At 42.5% G+C, this 16,297-nt stretch overlaps 1 protein-coding gene across 6 annotated transcripts in view; it reads right to left on the bottom strand.

Annotated features, from left to right (window-relative positions):
* APP (amyloid beta precursor protein) overlaps positions 1–16,297 on the bottom strand; it is a 259,837-nt gene that overhangs the window by 26,063 nt on the left and 217,477 nt on the right. For all 6 annotated transcript variants that reach the window (XM_032476915.1, XM_032476919.1, XM_032476923.1 and 3 more), the window contains one exon: positions 367–588. In XM_032476915.1, the coding sequence (XP_032332806.1) occupies positions 367–588 (222 nt within the window). The remainder of the gene's footprint in view (positions 1–366; positions 589–16,297) is intronic.

Here is a 16,297-nt window from a genome sequence, read left to right as displayed (position 1 = left end):
TGGTTCTCTATCGTTGCCTTTAACATTTAATGCCATCTGAAATTTAACGCACTAGAATAAATAACCAATGCAGATTATTCTGGTGCCTTTCAAACCTCCATTTATGCAGGCCCCATTAAAATTTCTCTCTCCACTGAGTGAACTGTGATTTCCATAATTTCACCACCTGTCTGTTTCCTTTGAAGGTGGGAATTCTAGGCCACGGGCTCATAAACCCTAACTGAATATTGTGCTTTTGGAATGAAAGCCACAATATACCCCTCGGTGAGAAAGGAGTTTTAAAGCTTCATAACAAAAGTCATTCCTTAAGAGCATGAGAGAGCTAATATACACCAGAACGTTCTGGTTCCCTCCTGGGCTTCTTACCTTCGTTTTCCGTGTTGGCAGGCACAGAGTCAACTCCAAAAGGGTGCCAGGGCTGGAGATCATCCAGGCTGAACTCTCCATTCACAGGAAGAAGCTCCACAGTGGTCTTTGTTTCAGTCAAAGACGGCATGAGTGCGTCATTGCCATAACTGATCCTTGGCTCACTGATCATGTTGGCCAAGACGTCATCCGAGTAGTTTTGCTCTTTCTGCAGCAGCTCATCTAAACAAAACAAAGCCGTGTCTTTGATGAGTAACAACGATCATAACAGTACCATGTGCTGTCTGCGGGCACGAATGCAACCACTCAACATGCATGATCTTATTTACAGCCACCAGGTGGGTACCATCATCAGCTCCATCTTACAGAGGTGAAAACTGAGGCACACGGTAGTCAAGTCACTCGCACAAAACCACAGCTAGCAAGCGCCCCTGGTGGGATCTGAGCCCAGGGAGAATGGCTTAGACCTTGGCAGATGCTCTGAAGCGCTGCACCACTCCCCCTAGTGGTGAAAGACCTGGAGAGGTACCTGGCCATTCCCTTCACCACAAGGCTCTCCTAGGAAACTGCGGTCACAGAGGAATGGGCAACGTGCTTTGATGGGGCATTTGCAGTGGAATGGGGGCAGTGCACAAGGTACAGTTTCTTCTAGGCTGGAGGGCACATCCAGCGAATCCTTAGTCTCTCCCCGAACATGTGTGAGGACAAGAAAGGTGTAAGTGATGGGCAGCCTGCTCCACAGTTGCACAGTTCTCATCATTTTGCTTTGAGAAAAAAAAAAATCTGTCTTCTTCAAAAGGCTCCCCTGGTGCTACAGGATGTATGCTCTGAGGCAACAAAGAAAAGCCCCTTGAGCTCAGCTCCAGCCTGGTCTTCTGTGGGATAAACAGCCCCGCCTCCCGACATTTCTCCTGGGATCTCAGACCAGGCATCCTGCCCTCCCCCTCTGCTGGGACTCCTTTCAAAAAATACTACCAGTCACTCCTCTTTAAAACTGACTAAACAAAATTAACTTCCTGGAGCATAATCGACATACCTTAAGTTCTTCTAGTGAAAATTCCCCTATTATACTTGTCATTACTGAAATGCATTTTTTACCGGAAAAAAGAGCTTGTATCAAGTGCAACTGCCCTTTTAAAAACAGTATCACAAGATTCGAGAATCTCCTATTACGTTGCCAAAGACTCACCGGGTTTTTCTGTGTGATGTATTTTTTAAAGCTGACTCAGAAATAGCCTATGTGCTATTAACAATAATATTCAACAGAATTTTTCACTTTCCAATCACACCTGTCACGAGCTGACTGTGTTATACCTTTCAAATCAATGACTGGTGGTTAGTATTATTGATGTAGAAAACGAAAAAAATAAAATCAGGATGTAAATTTAATTTCTAACATGTTACTATCATCCTTCACATTCTCTTTTAACTCAACAACACAGAATTTATCTGAAAAGTTAAAATTCTGTTCAAATATACCTATTAAAGCAATTTGACAGAATAGCATTAAAGTATGAGATTAATATCCATCCATGGAGTTGGTTTTATTGCAAGATATTCTTTTAAATGATAAAATCTCAAGCAAATCAGTCCTCTTGAAGTCTAATTTGAGTTATAATATATATCTATTCGCTGTAGCACCATTCTAAGATTCAATTATTTGATGCTTGCAGTGACCTTCCCCGTACAGATAAAAGGCCCCCATTAGATTTCTTCCAACTTTTTCACGTCTTACGGAGTCATAGGTAATGGCTAATAACTTAGCAATGTCTGCTTTAATAAATTAAGTGGGCATTTCTTTTATATAAATCTTATGCTTGTGACTGTTAAGTTCTTACAATATAAAGAGAGGATCTTCTGGAATAATTATTGGTGCTTACATGTTCGTTCATCTTGAGGGAATAACGTTTGCCAGTGGGAAGTGGGATCTGCTCTCGGCCCCACCTGGCACCATGCTGTTCTTGGTGTCTTTGCGGTATTTACCGTCACTTAACCTCCTCCTCCATCGGGAAATATTTTCTCTTTGTCTTGCATACACAGAACTTGAGCTTGTTCCCGTGACTTCTCTCAATAGCTCTCTGCTCCTTTTTTCCTATTCTCTTGGTCCCTACCATTTTCTTCTTGTATCTCTTTCTGTCTCTTTCTGCAATTCTTCATCGGGAAATCCCAACCACTCTTGAAACTCTATAGAAGGACCTCCTACTTTTGGATGAATCTGAAATGTATTTCCCCAGCCCTGACTTCTCCCTCCTGCTCTAGTGTATGTATTTCTAACAGTCTGCAGGAACCGTCATGAACTTGGATCTTCCATGAGCTTAGTGGGTACCAGACTGAGCCCCTCGCTCTCCTGCCGGCCGTCCTGTTTTCTAACTGTGGCAGAACTGTTCTCCCAGCCACAGGCTTGGAACCTTCAGAACCATCTGTGACTCTGTCTTTGTGTCCTGTACTTGAATAACCGACAACTCCTTTTAAATTCCATTTTGGATTCTCTCTTATCCCCTCCCGCCCCCTGCCCACTGCCCACCTCCCTTCAGCCAGCACTACTTTCAGCCTGGATAACTGTGATAGCTGTCTCCTCATTGCTCTCCCTAGTTTAATTTTTATCCCTCTGTTCCCCAGATCTTTACCTGATACTGAGGAATGGCTCTGTCCCATTTCGGTGGTTCCTCATTTTCTACTGAATTAATCCCAAACTCCTTTGCTAGATATTAAAGGCCCTCTGTGATCTGCCCTGCCCTGCATCTTTCCAGCCATGAGATTCACAGCTCTTTGCTGTATACACCTCTGATATGGTGATTTATAATAAATATTTGACTTTCATGTAGACACAGAGCTATTAAAACCCTGGGAACCTCCCAGGTGATGAAAGCTTTAAAGGTGTCTTGTTACATTAATGAGGTGACTTCTGAAAAGCCCCTAGGTTACCTAAGGATAGGCGCTGGTGATCAGGGGAACTAACCACATGATTAGAGGGCTGGAACTTTCAGCCCCACCCTAACGGCCAATGATTTAATCAAGCATGCCTATGTAAGGAAGCCTCTGTAAAACCCCAAAAGAATAGGGTTTGCATTATTTACAAAAGCCAAGATATGGAAGCAACCTAAGTGCCCACCAATGGATGAATAAATAAAGAAGATGTGGTGTATATACACAATGGAATATTACTCATCCATGAAAATGAGTGAAGTCTTGCCATTTGCAACAACAGGGATAGACTTGGAAAGTATTATACTAAGTGAAATAAGTCAGTCAGAGAAAGACAAATACTGTATAATATCGCTTACATGTGGAAGCTAAAGAAGAAAACAAACTAGTGAATATAACAAAAAAGAAACAGACTTACAGATGTAGAGAACAAACTGATGGTTATCAGTGGGGAGAGGGAAGAGAGGAGGGATAAGACGGGAACTGGATTAAGAGGTACAAACTACCATGAATAAAATTTATTTAATAAGCTACAAGGATATATTGTACAACACAAAGAACATAGTCAACACTTTATGATAACTATAAATGGAGTATAACCTTTATAAATTGTGCATCACTGTGTTGTACAGTTGAAACTTACATAATCGTGTACAACTATACCTCAAAAAGGGAAGAAAAAAGTGAATTTAGCAAGGCTTCTGAATACACAGTCAATATAAAAAAAATCAGCTGTGTTATATACTCACAATAAACAATTAGAAAATAAACATTAAAAAAAATAAGCTATGTTAAAAAAAAAAAGGGTTGGGAGAGCTTCAGGGTTGGTGAGCAGGTGGCAGGGAGATGTGGGAGAGGGCATGAGAGCTCCAAGCCCCTTCCCACGTACCCTGCCCCGTCCTGCTCTTCCATCTCTTAGTCCTGAGTTACATCCTTTTGTAATAAACCAGCAATGTAGTAAGTAAAATATTTTCCTGTGTTCTGTGAGCCATTCTGGGAAATTAATAGACCCTAAGGAGGAGGTGGTTAGAATCTCTGATTTATAGCCGGTCATCAGAAGCCCAGCTGACATCTAGGACTTGCAATTGGCTGCAGAATCTGAATGCTACCTTCAGGTCGTAGTATGAGAACTGGGTTGAACTGTAAGACACACTGCTGAGGTTGGAGAATAGCGTGGTGGTGTGGGGAACACCCTACATATTAACACCACATCTGAATCGGTGGGGTTACCCCCAGAGGGGACCATGTGTTCCTCTCAGGATGCCTTTTCCCTCTGTTCCTGCTCCCTGGGAAGCCCATCTCTGCTTATCTGAGCTATATGAACTCTTTAGAGCCCAGCTTTAATGACCCGTCCTCTACGACTCTCGTCTCAACAACTTTCCGAGGCAGGCACGATTTACCTTTATGGGACAGGCAACTGAGGTGGGCAGAGATGACTGGATCCCTTCAAGATTCCCTGGCCAGTAAGCATCAGTGCTGAAATCCAGGTCCTGGGCTGCATCACCCCAACCTCCCTGACTCAACCCCTCCCTATCCAGGCTCCCTCTTTCAGCGCTGGATAGCTCATGTGCAGAGCCAATGGAGAAAGCCCGTACTATAAGCGTGACTGTTCCATAATGTCTTCCACATTGATGGGGTTGTAAGCTCACCTACGCATCATTAACCCTAAGAAATCGTTATTGCTTTTGTCCCTTCAAATAGGCATTTCCCAGGCACGGGAGCTGGGGGGGATCCTGTACCATCTCAGCCACGGCAGTAAAAAAGACAGACTATGGAACTGTCATACTGGAAAATCTCACATCTGCACGTCATCAAATATGCAGCACATGTCAGGCTGCAGCATATCCTGCTCTCCCTCCCCTTTCTCTTTTATCTCTTACACTGTTGGCAGGAAAATTCCTCCAAATGGCCACTAAAATGTGGAGTCCCATGGTGGTTAATTTTCCTGGTTTATTATATTCATTTTCAGAAAATGAGAGAACGAAATTTTCAAGAAACATTACCTTTTTAGCAGAGTGAAAAGCAATTAGGCTTAAAAATTTTTTTTTGGTACCAAAGCAGAAATCCACGTTCTTGTCTCAGTTTAACGTTGGAGATTTAGAAACAACCACCTTTGGTGAGATTCATTTGGAATAATGAAGTCAGTATGGTTTTTAAGGGACGAAAAGAGGGTGAAAATGGTGGATTACGGTTAGCTGGAGGAGGATTCAATTTTGTGATCGTAAAATGTCTAAGGCGGCCACCTACTTCTTGAAATTATTAAGGGCTCAGGATTTTACCAACTGTGAAAACAACTGGCACCAGGCAATTCCTCCTATGAGTAAAACAACAACAAAACCCTCCCCCCAAAACCCCCCAAAACCCCAGAGCCAAATGTGATTATCTCATCGTTCATTCTGAGAGAGATTTCATCTTTGAATTTAGTGGTCAGACTCATCACACAGGAAACCACACTTCTACTATATTGGTGGCCCTAGTGGATTATCTTTTTATCTGAATTAATTTAATATTTCATTACAATGCTTTGATGGCATATATTGGGATTTCAAAGCTTTTAAGCATCTACATTTGCCAACTGCTGTATTAAACTAAAAGACTAGGCATGTTTCCCCCCAAGACTCTTTATTTTCCTAAAAGCTATTTGTTATTGCCCCAAATTGCAGTGGTTACCTCTGGAGTCAAATATCTTCTCTAATACCCAAGCACAGGAAGTCTTGAAGTTAAAAGTGGAAATAAGTAACTGAGTTCAATGATGGTAATATTTAACCTGGAGTTTAAACAATAACAGTGATATTTAATTTCAAATATTAAACATGCAGCGAACCCCACTGTATGTACACTGCCCTTTTAAAAATATTTTAAACACGTGTATTTATAATAAAAAAGTGTCTTGAGGGTGTCTATTATAGTAAATAGGAAAAATAAAACAAAATATCTCATTGTTTTCCTATGATTGACAATATTTAAAGTATTTTAAAGGAAGCAACATCCAAAGAGACACCCAATAGTGATTTCATCTTCAAATGACTAAAATATTTTGTTTTTGTAGCAGCAAGAGACTTCCATAAGTCATTTTGAGAGAAATGGCCTCATTAAAGGACTACTGAATGGGAAACGGATGAATCCTAGATAATTCATCTAATATTCTTCTTTTGATTATTAATCCACTAGCCAGACTTCTAAAAATTTACCTGCCACATTTTAGGGTTTGAGAAAATTAAGTTTTTATACATTAAATCAGTTCTTTTACAAGCTTCAGTTGTAATTATTGAACTACGTCTCCCATCCTGTAAATAAATGCACTTGGGGTGGGGAGGAAGCTTCCTTCATATAAAGGAGGTCCACCCTCAGTCTTTTCCCCGGAAAACACGGCGATTAAAGGTCTGATTTGGAGACTGGGGAACATGCCTAGATGTGCTGGGTTTTCTTTTTGTATAGAATTGAACCTGCATTAGTATTATCATTTTTTCCCTGTTTTCTGATTCTTCTGGTTCCTGGTGGAAAAATACACATGGAAATTTCCTTTCAATTTCGTCTAACAAGAGATTCTCCCATGACCAATTCTTATATTTTAATAGATAATTACTTACGCATCTGAAAATACTGAGGATTACATCTCTGAACAATGCATCCCCCACAAATGATACAGCTGCACTGGACTTATTTATAAAAGGGATGTGCCTTTTTCCCTATCAAGCAGTTCTCCCATAAATCAGCTGTCATCCATTCTAGGCATGCTGTCCACAGCGGGACTATGAGATCAGATTTCATTTTTCCATCGCAGTTCTGTGCGTGTCGGATTCACGCCTCCGTGTGTAACTGCCACGCTGTTCATTATACTTAACATCACCATGGCCTCTGGAGCTCCCTAAGCCTTGTGCCTTCATCCATACAATTAGGGGAAATTGGATGGACGGTCTCTGTACTTCCTCCCTGAATCCTGGTGTCTATAACTCTTCTATGTGGGCATCCCCTGAGAGCTTGCTGAAATGTATAATCTCAGGTCCCACCCAGACTTGAGAAACAGAATTTGCACGTTTACCGCGACCAGCAGGTGATTCTTAAGCACATGACAGTCTGACCACTGCTACAAGCTGTACAAAGGCATCACTCCACCATGGCCTCCAGGTATCCCCTTCATAAGACTAGCCTCAAAACAGAACAAGGTGTGAAAGGTGAGTGTGGCCAGGAAACCGTATTGCCAGAAGAAACTTTGCTCCAAACACCTCAAAGGCATGTCCTTAGAACCCAACCCACCCTGTTGCCTTGAAGCTATTATTCATGATAAGGCTTCTGAACTAGAAAGCCATAGGAAAGGAAAGACTAGTTATGAATTTCCTTTTGTGCCAGACCATTTGTCAGGCAGGAAATTACACAGGAGCCAGAGCAGGAAAAGTGTTCAGGAAAACAGGTCAGTGTTTTTCAGACCGTAGAAAAAAAATGTGCTTAAATATACAGAGGGCACCAGAGGACATACTTCACTGCTGTGTGCTCCCCTGTGAAGCGTGAATTTCCTTCTAAGCATGGACCCGCCTATGGTTCAATGGAGCAGAAGTTGTCTGAAATGCTGATTTGGGCGAGAACCTATGTTGGGGTGTTTTGATCAGTGTGTGACTCGTGGGACAGCCAGACTGTGATGCCATCGTGTCATGCTGTGATATCTCGATAGCGTGAGATCAACTGCACCAGTGACATCCTTTACATGTCCATTAGCTCATGTGACACCCACGGCAATCTTCAAGTGGGATCATTACTCCCACTGACAGTTGAGCAAACAGGGACACCCATCCTGAGAAATGTACTTAAGGTTATCAAGTACCAGAACTGGGCTCTACACCCAAGGATCCTGATATGTGGTACAACCTTCTGTTTCAGGAAAAAACCCACTTTATGGAGGTCATGGCTACTTCGCTTTGCTTAGTAACTAACATTATAAAAATACACACATGTCTATCATCACAAGCATCTTGTTTGTTTTGCATACATTGTGATAGATTTGGTAAGTGATGAATTCAATGGTATCTTTTTCTCCTATGAAGAAACCAAGGTAATCACAGAGCTGCCTGGAGCCCAAGGTCACAGAGCTTCCTGATGGTGGAGCAGAGCTGGAAGGCCATGTGGTTCTCAGATGCACAACCAGGAACTGGTCCCTTCTCTAAGTGAGACTTTCCCCGTCACTTCCGTTTTGATGGTCCACCCTCAACAGAAGTTTCCCCTCTGAACACCTGTCTCCTATGTCCTTAGATTTCCCTTTTTTCTTGTAGACTGGCATAAATACGAGAGCTACATGAACTGTTACCAGGTTTCACAAATTCTGAGTCAAATTTAAGATAATTTAGGCTCCTTTGGATTTTGAGCTATTTATGTATGTATTTATTTTTTTAAATGGAGGTCCTGGCGGTTGAGTCCAGGACCTCCTGCATGCTAAGCATGTGCTCTACCACTGAGCTCTACCCCCTTTGCCATGAGCTATTTAAAAGGCTGAATGGTGGACTGACTACACATGCAGTCACCCCAAATATCCCTTTTTCATCAATGGTGCAGGGACTGGAATCGTCAGTGACCAAGACTGAAACAGCACTGTATGATGCTGCTCTGTTTTCCAACGTGAGGAAAACATGAGGCATACTATCACCAAGCAATACTGTTCCACAAATCTAGTTTTAATCTTGACCTCCAGGAAACTGGGTCAGTCGTCTTATTTTCGTCAACACTATCAATCTCGAAAATCTCTCACAGTCCCAAAATTCAGACTCCACGTCTGAATCTGGCTTTATTTTTCTTTACTAAGTTTCTCGGACATGGATTTTAAATGGGACACGCTTTGTCCACTTATGGCAACGAACTCCCCCCCGGAGGGGACACAAACATGGCTACACATCCCTTGGGAGAACATTCCTTACTGCGTGTGACATTTTCCTGAAGCATCACTTGTCTCGCTTAAGACTGAGGGCATGAAGAAGTGCCTCTTCATTCAAGATGAATTTCCTTTTGACTTTCAAACAATGTAGATCAAACAACTTAGATCTACCAATGGCCATCAGAAATCCAAATAAAACTCAGCCAGGCTCCCTGGCTTCTAAAAAAAAAAAACAGAGTCAAGAGTTCCTTCTTCGTATTTACTTGTGGAACTTGTGCTCATGTCCCGATCTTGTTTCCAACTACATCAGGAGTTCTGGTCCCACCTGGGTAATCGGAAGCCTGAGCAATCCCGAGGGAAAAAAATCTTCTGAAGTTTAGACTACAAACCACGTTTACCTATTACAGAAAGAACCCCCAGGTATGCTGTGCTGAGGCTATAATTCGCGCACATGAAAATAAACGTCTTTGTTTTGAGGAAACACGGTGAAGCATTTAGGTGTAAAGACCAGTATGTCTCCAAGTTACTTTCAAAAAAAAGGCATTTTGTGTGGTAATTTCAGAACTTCCTCTAAGTCTGGAATTACACTGAAATAAAAAGTTCAGTACTGTGACACTAAAACTGTAGTCCCGGTTTTAACCCATCTATCTGGCTAATATATATAATGAAAATGCACGTATGTCTAGTAATGTTGGCAGATACAGACTACACGTCCTCTGCAAACCAACATAAAAATGAATGTGATTTTTATGTTGTGTATTCCTTAAATATAGGTCAGTGATTTCATGTGGCCTCTTCCACCCAGGAAACAGTTGTTGCTAGAGGAAAAACTAGCTGTCCTGGGCTAGTTAAACGATACATACTTTTATGGCTAAGCTCAAGGAGTTTCAAAGTAATTACGATTATGTAGAATGAATGTTCTCTGTAAACCTGTCTAAGAACTTGACCCCTGCAGCGTGAGCTAGGATTCCACCGTGATTCCTCCTTTACATAAAAACGTAGTTGTGTATGAATGATGAGAGTAACATAAATTCAGTTGCAAAAAACGTAGAAAACACAAGAAATGATAATCCACTTGCCACCCCACCACCAGAGATAACCAAGAGTAATTTTTTAAAAATAGTTTTATCCTTTATGGAACTGATTATTTCATCCCGTCCCACGATCACCTGGTTACTGTTATGACTGTGGTCAATGAGAATGAATTTTTCAAGATTACTGAAGCACGCAGGAAGCTCCTGGAACGGGAGTTATCAGGTTTGAGGATAGAGATGGAACCACGAGGATTAATTTCCCCCCAGGTCCATTCCACACTATGTATTTCTCAATTTTCTAATAGACTGTTCTGCACAGTTGGTACAGTTTTTTGTTCATTTGTTTTTACTTCTAAGTTCTGAGATACACAGTAAATTGGAAACATGCAATCAGTCCTGGGTTTGCACTGAGTCAGTATCACGTTTCATTCTCTAAAAATTGCTGATGCTTTTAGTGAGCGCAGAAAGCAAAATAAGAAAGGCTCTTTAAAAAGAATACTCGAATGACAGTTTCACTGCTCTTGCGTACATTTTCAGAAATGCAAAGTCATTCCGGCGACTGTATACAATCTGAGCTCAGATGCCCCGGGAACCTTCACTGCTGGTGCTGGGGTGTTCTGGGCACCAACCCACAACGTCCCCTTCTCTCCACCTGCGCTCTGAACCAACCAAGAGAGAGCAGCTAGACATTAATGCATCACCTTTACTTCTGATGAAGGCCAGGCCCATGCCAGCCCACTGGGGGCTTTCTTTTTGGAGAGTGAGTCACACACAGGGCACGTGGCTTGTCAAGCTGTGTGCAGACGGACTGCAGCTCCACCTTGTACTCCCAGCTGCACCTGACAAGGGAGGGCGTCTGCGGGATGGGTCCTGTCCGACCTGCACGCTGGAAGCAGTGGTCCTGTCTGATCAGCACCCTTGAAGGAGTAGAAAACTAACAAGGTGGCCATTGAGTCATTCAGGCCTGTGCTTTCAGCTAAACTGATCTTATGACTAACAGGCTCCCCTCCCTGTGCTATCTTTTCTTAGAATAACTTAATCCCTTTTTACCCTGGAGGTCTTGAAAGAAGGTCATGGACTGAACCTCAGAAAAACGGGCAGACCCTCCTCATAACAACCTCCTTATAACAACAGCAAGTTCTTACCAAGATGAAGAGAAGGTAACACCCTGTAAAACGCCCTGATTGTTGTCACCTTTTCTGTTCCCTCCAGTTTTTCTACAAAACCTCAAGACCTCAACCCCAAGATGGGCTCACAGCCTTTAAGGCATGAGCCGGCTCTGACTCCCTTTGCCCGGCAAAGCAATAAAGCTGTTCTTTTCTGTCTTCCTGAAACTCTGCCTCTCACTCTCAACTTGGCTCTCAGGTACAGAGGCCGGTTTTTCGGCAACACCCTCTCCCAAGCTCCTGACAGGTCTTTCTTACCTGAGTAAGAGACACCCTGGGGGGACAGAAGGAATCCAAAGGAATGGACAGCAGTGCCCCTCCCAGCAGCCTGCCCTCATTCTCTGCTACGCTATGAAGACAGTGCATGCTAATTGATTCATATCTGACAAATGCCTAATTGATGGAAATCCATTCAGGCAGACCTCGTTTTATTGTGCTTTGCCTTACTGTACTTTGCAGACTGCGGTTTTTACAGGTGAAGGTTTGTGGCAACCCTGTGTCAAGCAAATATATAGGCACCATTTTCCCGGAAGCATTTGCTCCCTCTGTGTCTCTGTGTTACATTTTGGTAACTGTTGCAATATTTCAAACTTTTTCATTAGTATTATATCTGTATGGTGATGTGATCGGTGCTCTTGTTACTACTGCAAAAAGATTACAACTTGCTGAAGGCTCAGAGGATGGTTACCATTTTTAGCAATCAGGTATTTTTTAACTAAGGTGTGTACATAGTTTTTAGAGACATAGTGCCATTGCACCCTTAATAGACTACAGAAGAGTGTAAACAAACTTTTACATGCACTGGGAAACCAAAAAATTCATGCGACTTGCTTTATTTTGGAAACAAACCCTCAATATCTCGTAGGTATGCCTCTGTCTTGAAGGACGTAAAGCACTGGTTAGCAAGATGGGTTAGCTCATGGCAGGAAGTAAAATTTTCAACATCCATACATAGGTGATTGCACTCAAAGAGACTGAGATTTATGCTAGTAAGTATACAGGTATGAACAAAAAATACTGCAGACCACATTAGCAAACAAAGAATGCTGAAAGCATCAAGTCATCAGCCACTGCCACCACCCCCCAGTGAAGACAAGCCTGCAGCCCGGCCTCTGCAGCCACTCACAATGGTGCACCCTGAGGGGACTCAGAATAAGAAAGGACAGGATACTGGCCCTAGATAGCTAGGCGCTTGTCAAAGGAATGAATTCAATGAGCCCAAATATCTGCTTCCTCCCATATATAGAAAAGCGCTAAATTCTTTAACTTGAGATGCCGGGTTTTCTTTAGATAACAAGTAATCTTTTATTGTTCCAACTACCTGGTCTTTGTTGTAAAGCTCCTATATATCCTGGCTCCTCCCCACCTCTTCGGAGCAGTCCCTCAGAGCGATCTGAGAGGCTGTCATCCCGGCTTGAGTCTTCCTGCCAAATAAAACTTAACTCTCAACTTTCAGGCTGCGCGTTTATTTCAGTCGACACGGGGAATAGGCAAGTGTGGGTAAGATCAACGCACATCAGGAGGGAGGACGCTTCCGTTCCTACAGACAGCACATCGTGCTTGTAGACGTGACAGCTCGTTTGAGATGTTTCTTCATACAGATTTAAAAAACACACAGCAACCCTCTTTTCTCTTCTGCACACTGGCCTATTCGGGTTTTCTTTAACACAAAACTCATTCTGCAGTGGACATTTTTAGGACAGCAATGGTCCTTTCTCTTCTGCATTGGCAGACCTGCAGGACCCCTTAACAATGTAGGAACCAAGCCCGGCGACGGAAGGTGCTTGGTGTCTGGGGCTTGGCGATGGATGGAAGTGTCTGTTTTTGGGGAGGCATTAACAGAGCAGAAGTGGAGAAGCTGAAAGGATTCACTTTAAGAAAATTAATTTGGAGCCAAGAAAATTAAAATAATTTTATCATCCATTAGTGAGCTCTTTCACTTATTTGTTCATTTATTCAACTGTTGAGCAATCAATCCTACCGTCTTGCCGGCCAGTGCAGGAAATGATGAAGGCAGTTTCTTTCTACTCAATGCTCAAGGCCCCAGAGGAAAGATGGGCCCAAATGTAATTCCCCTGTAAATGCTCGGGTCAGGGGAATAGGCAGAGTGAGGAAGAAACACACTGGGACTTCGGGGCTGGGGATAGTGATAGTACACATTGGCTAAGGAAGAGAGACGGCTGCCCTGGTACATGCACGCGCCATGCACAAGGCACAGAAGACGGGATGCCCAAACGCTGGGACTTTTCTCGTTGTTGGAGCACAAGGGAGGCGAAAGGGGAAGCAGCTTAGACAGAAGCCAGGGGCTTTACATTTGTGGGGCACACACAGGGCAGAGGAAGACGCTGACCGGCACGAAGTCCATGCCGTTAGCAGAAGTCAGACTATGGGGATTCTGTGGGTTGAGTGGCCTGCAGTTCATTAATAGGTAAATTATAAAGAAAAAAGGGGCAGAGGGGAAACCTGGGGATTATAAAATACTAGTTAGGTCAACATTAAAAAATGGGGAAGAAGACAGTGGGCAAGGAATGCACATTAGCATGAGAAAGCCAGAAAGATGTTTAAGGAAGTGATACAAAGAACACTGTTACTTTGGTGGTGGTGGGAGGTGTGGGGGCAGGTGTGATGGGAGACAGCACAGGTGGCTGGTAATATTTTTATTCTTGACCTCAGTTTTGTCCAACAAAAGAGCAGAGAGGGAGAAAGACAGGTTCTATTTAGGCATGTTGAGTTTGTGATAATTCCAACACATCGTGGTGGAGAGCTCTGGAGCCACTGGAAATATGGGCCCAAAGAGCTCACGTCTATGCTGAAACAGTCCAAAGGGAAGAACCAGAATGAAAATGGGAGTTTTCCCATTTTCCCAGGTATTTTGGGAAAAAAAGCCCACATCAGATTCCCCAAAAGGGATTTACTGTATATTGAATTCTACTAGATAATTCCACCCAGACTGTAGTTCCGCCCACAATGAAGTGCCAGGTCCTCACTGAAAATTCTTTACAGCATCTAACTGTCCTGCGCTTGGTGGTTACTGTTAACCTCAAGGAGCAAAGTATCCTGTCTCCAAATCAAGAGCTACAGGTCTTTCCCCTCCATTCACTCCTTAATCAAATCATTTTAGTATGAGCGCCCATGAGATGATTAAAACAAACAAAAAAACCCTTTTTTTTTTTAAATGCTGTAAAGGAAAAGCGAGAAAACTGTGTAGGAGGTAAAAAATAAAGTTGCCTCCATCCCTTTTCCACTTTCCCTTTGAACATGCTCTCCCTTCAGACGACGAAGTGAAATGCAGGTGGTGTCACTGAGGCCAGCTCTGCTTGAATACATTATAGAAGATGGTCATGTTTTAACACTGCATAGTCAGAGAAAGGTAGTTATATTTTTTAATCTGATCATGTAAAAAGGGGAAAGTGTAACAATGACCTGCGAACCAGGAATCCTGGTGCCAGAGATGTGTTGGAAAATTAGCCCAGATGACCACTTCCTCACCGAGAATGGGGAACCCATGCTGCTGCCTGACACAACTGCTTCCATCATATACTGCTTCCCGCCCCCTAAGGGGCATCCAGCCCAGTCCTTCCTTCCAAACTCATCTCCACCCTTCCCAGTCTCTGCACTGGACCTCATCCAAGCCCCCAATGCTTTTCTGTCAGAAATTCACATGGTAGTCTATTGATTTCCTTTCTCAAAAAAAGCTGCTTAAAAATGTTATTTTCATCTCAGCCGAGTGACCCTTTTCTCTCCTCCACTCTGCTCTGGAAAAGTCTCAACTTAGAAATTAAAAACAAAAACAAAAACCAGAATCTCAAATTATGATACACTATAAAAAGAGTTAGCAACTTCCTCTGAGATTTCTACTCTTCCCCTCTTTTACATAATCAGATTAAAAAAAAAAACTACCTTTCTCTGAATATAAAGTATTAAAAGATGATCATCTTCTATAATGTAATTAATTCACCTCAAAATTTAGAGTCTTCTACACTAATTACCACAGAGCTCCAATAGCCTTTTATTTAGTGTGAGGTACACAGTCTTAATTCAAATATACTTTAAGCTTCAACAACAAATTAAAAAATGATTCACAGGATGGTGCATTTATACATGTCTTTTCATCTTCCAAGTGCAGTAAGCATTAATTAACCCTGGCTAATTAAAACAACCGTGGTTTACAAATTTACTCATTAATCTGCTTCAAGCAAATGCAAAGCATTTAAAGCCTTTCACAATTTGAACCAATTAAACATGGAACTTATTAATTTTTTGTAAAGGAAGAGGTCATAAATTCAAGGCATGCAGTCTTTTGACTTAAATTTGATAGCATTTTTGAAAGAAACTTGGACAATTTTTTGGATCCACAGAAGTTAAGGCAAATTAAAAATAAAACTGATGTGGGTTGAATTGTGTCCCCTCCCCACAAAATATACTGAAGTCCTAACCCCTGGTACCTACGAATATGACGTTATTTGGAAATAGGGTATTTACGGATGCAATCAAGTAAAGATGAGATCATACTAGAATAAAGACAGGCCCTCAATCTAGTATGGAGTGGGGTGGACACTACTAGAGTGAGGCGGGCTCTTGACCACACTGGACAGAGACGATGCGGAGAACACTACGTGAGGACAGGGGCAGAGGCTGGAGCGGTGCACCTGTAAGTCAAAGGAATGTCAGGGATTGCTGGCAACAGCAGAAGCAAGAAAAAGGAAGGAAACAGATACTCCCCTGGGGCCTTTGCAGGGAGCCTGGCCCCGTGGACACCTTCATTTCAGACTTCTAGCCTCCAGAATGGTGAGAGAATACATTTCTGTTGTTTTAGGCCACCCAGTTGATGGTCATTTGTTACGGCAGTCCCAGGAAACTACTGGACTACACATATAAGCAAGTATTACCTGTTTGTTAGTAAGATAACCATTTCTAGCCATTAACAAACATACTGGAGTAGAATG

Source organism: Camelus ferus, chromosome 1 (genome assembly GCF_009834535.1).
Source record: "Camelus ferus isolate YT-003-E chromosome 1, BCGSAC_Cfer_1.0, whole genome shotgun sequence".
NCBI classification, from domain to species: domain Eukaryota; kingdom Metazoa; phylum Chordata; class Mammalia; order Artiodactyla; family Camelidae; genus Camelus; species Camelus ferus.
Note: the sequence above shows the minus strand (reverse complement) of the source record. Positions and strands in the feature narration are given on the sequence as shown.